Below are 1,031 nucleotides of genomic sequence, written 5' to 3' on the forward strand. Positions count from 1 at the left end.
TTACACTGGAACTCCGTAGAGGCTGGAGGGCACGGAAGAAGCCCCGTTATATCCGTTGCCGTTGCCATTGGTGATGCCATTACCATTACCATTTGTGTATCCATTGCCGTTGCCATTGGTGACGCCATTACCATTTGTGTATCCGTTGCCGTTGCCATTGGTGATGCCATTACCATTTGTGTATCCGTTGCCGTTGCCATTGGTGATGCCATTACCATTTGTGTATCCGTTGCCATTGACGATGCCGTTTGTTCTGTATCCATTACCGTTGCCATTAGTGATGCCATTACCATTTGTGTATCCGTTGCCGTTGCCGTTGCCGTTGCCGTTACCATTGGTGATGCCATTACCATTTGTGTATCCGTTGCCGTTGCCATTGGTAATGCCATTGCCGTTTGTATACCCGTTGCCATTCACGATGCCGTTACCGTTTGATGCATATCCATTCCCATTACCGTTGGTGATGCCATTTGAGCCATACCCATTACCATTGCCGTTACTATACCCATTTCCATTTCCATTACCGTTTCGGCTATAGCCATTGCCGTTTCTATATCCATTGCCATTACCATTGGTGATACCGTTGCCGTTTCCATTCACACCGTTGGTAAGGCCGTTTCCGTTAGCAATGCCATTCCCATTTCCATTGCTGTATCCGTTACCGTTTCCATTACTGTATCTTCTGTAGCCATTGCCGTTTCCATTAACTAATCCATTGCCATTTCCATTTCGTCCATATCCGTTACCGTTACCATTGGAGTATCCGTTTCCATTACCGTTGCCATTAGAGTATCCGTTTCCATTACCGCTCCCATTAAGACCGTTTCCATTACCGTTACCATTACGGTACCCGTTTCCATTACCGTTGCCGTTTAGGCCATTGCCGTTACCACTGCGGTACCCGTTTCCATTGCCGTTGCCGTTGGAGTATCCGTTTCCATTACCGTTGCCGTTAAGAAGACCATTTCCATTACCGTTGCCATTCCGCCTGTAGCCATTGCCGTTTGGTTTGTATCCGTTTCTGATTCCAT

General features: G+C 47.2%; 1 protein-coding gene across 1 annotated transcript in view; it reads right to left on the reverse strand.

Annotated features, from left to right (window-relative positions):
- The window catches only part of LOC143028798 (uncharacterized), a 9,401-nt gene continuing 8,370 nt past the window's right edge, over positions 1-1,031 (reverse strand). The window contains exon 2 of the mRNA XM_076191166.1: positions 1-1,031. This exon is cut by the window's right edge and continues 833 nt beyond it. Coding sequence (XP_076047281.1) covers positions 1-1,031 — 1,031 coding nt within the window.

The sequence above is a fragment of the Oratosquilla oratoria genome, chromosome 10 (assembly GCF_046742065.1).
Source record: "Oratosquilla oratoria isolate Oo_2021 chromosome 10, ASM4674206v1, whole genome shotgun sequence".
Lineage (NCBI taxonomy): Eukaryota > Metazoa > Arthropoda > Malacostraca > Stomatopoda > Squillidae > Oratosquilla > Oratosquilla oratoria.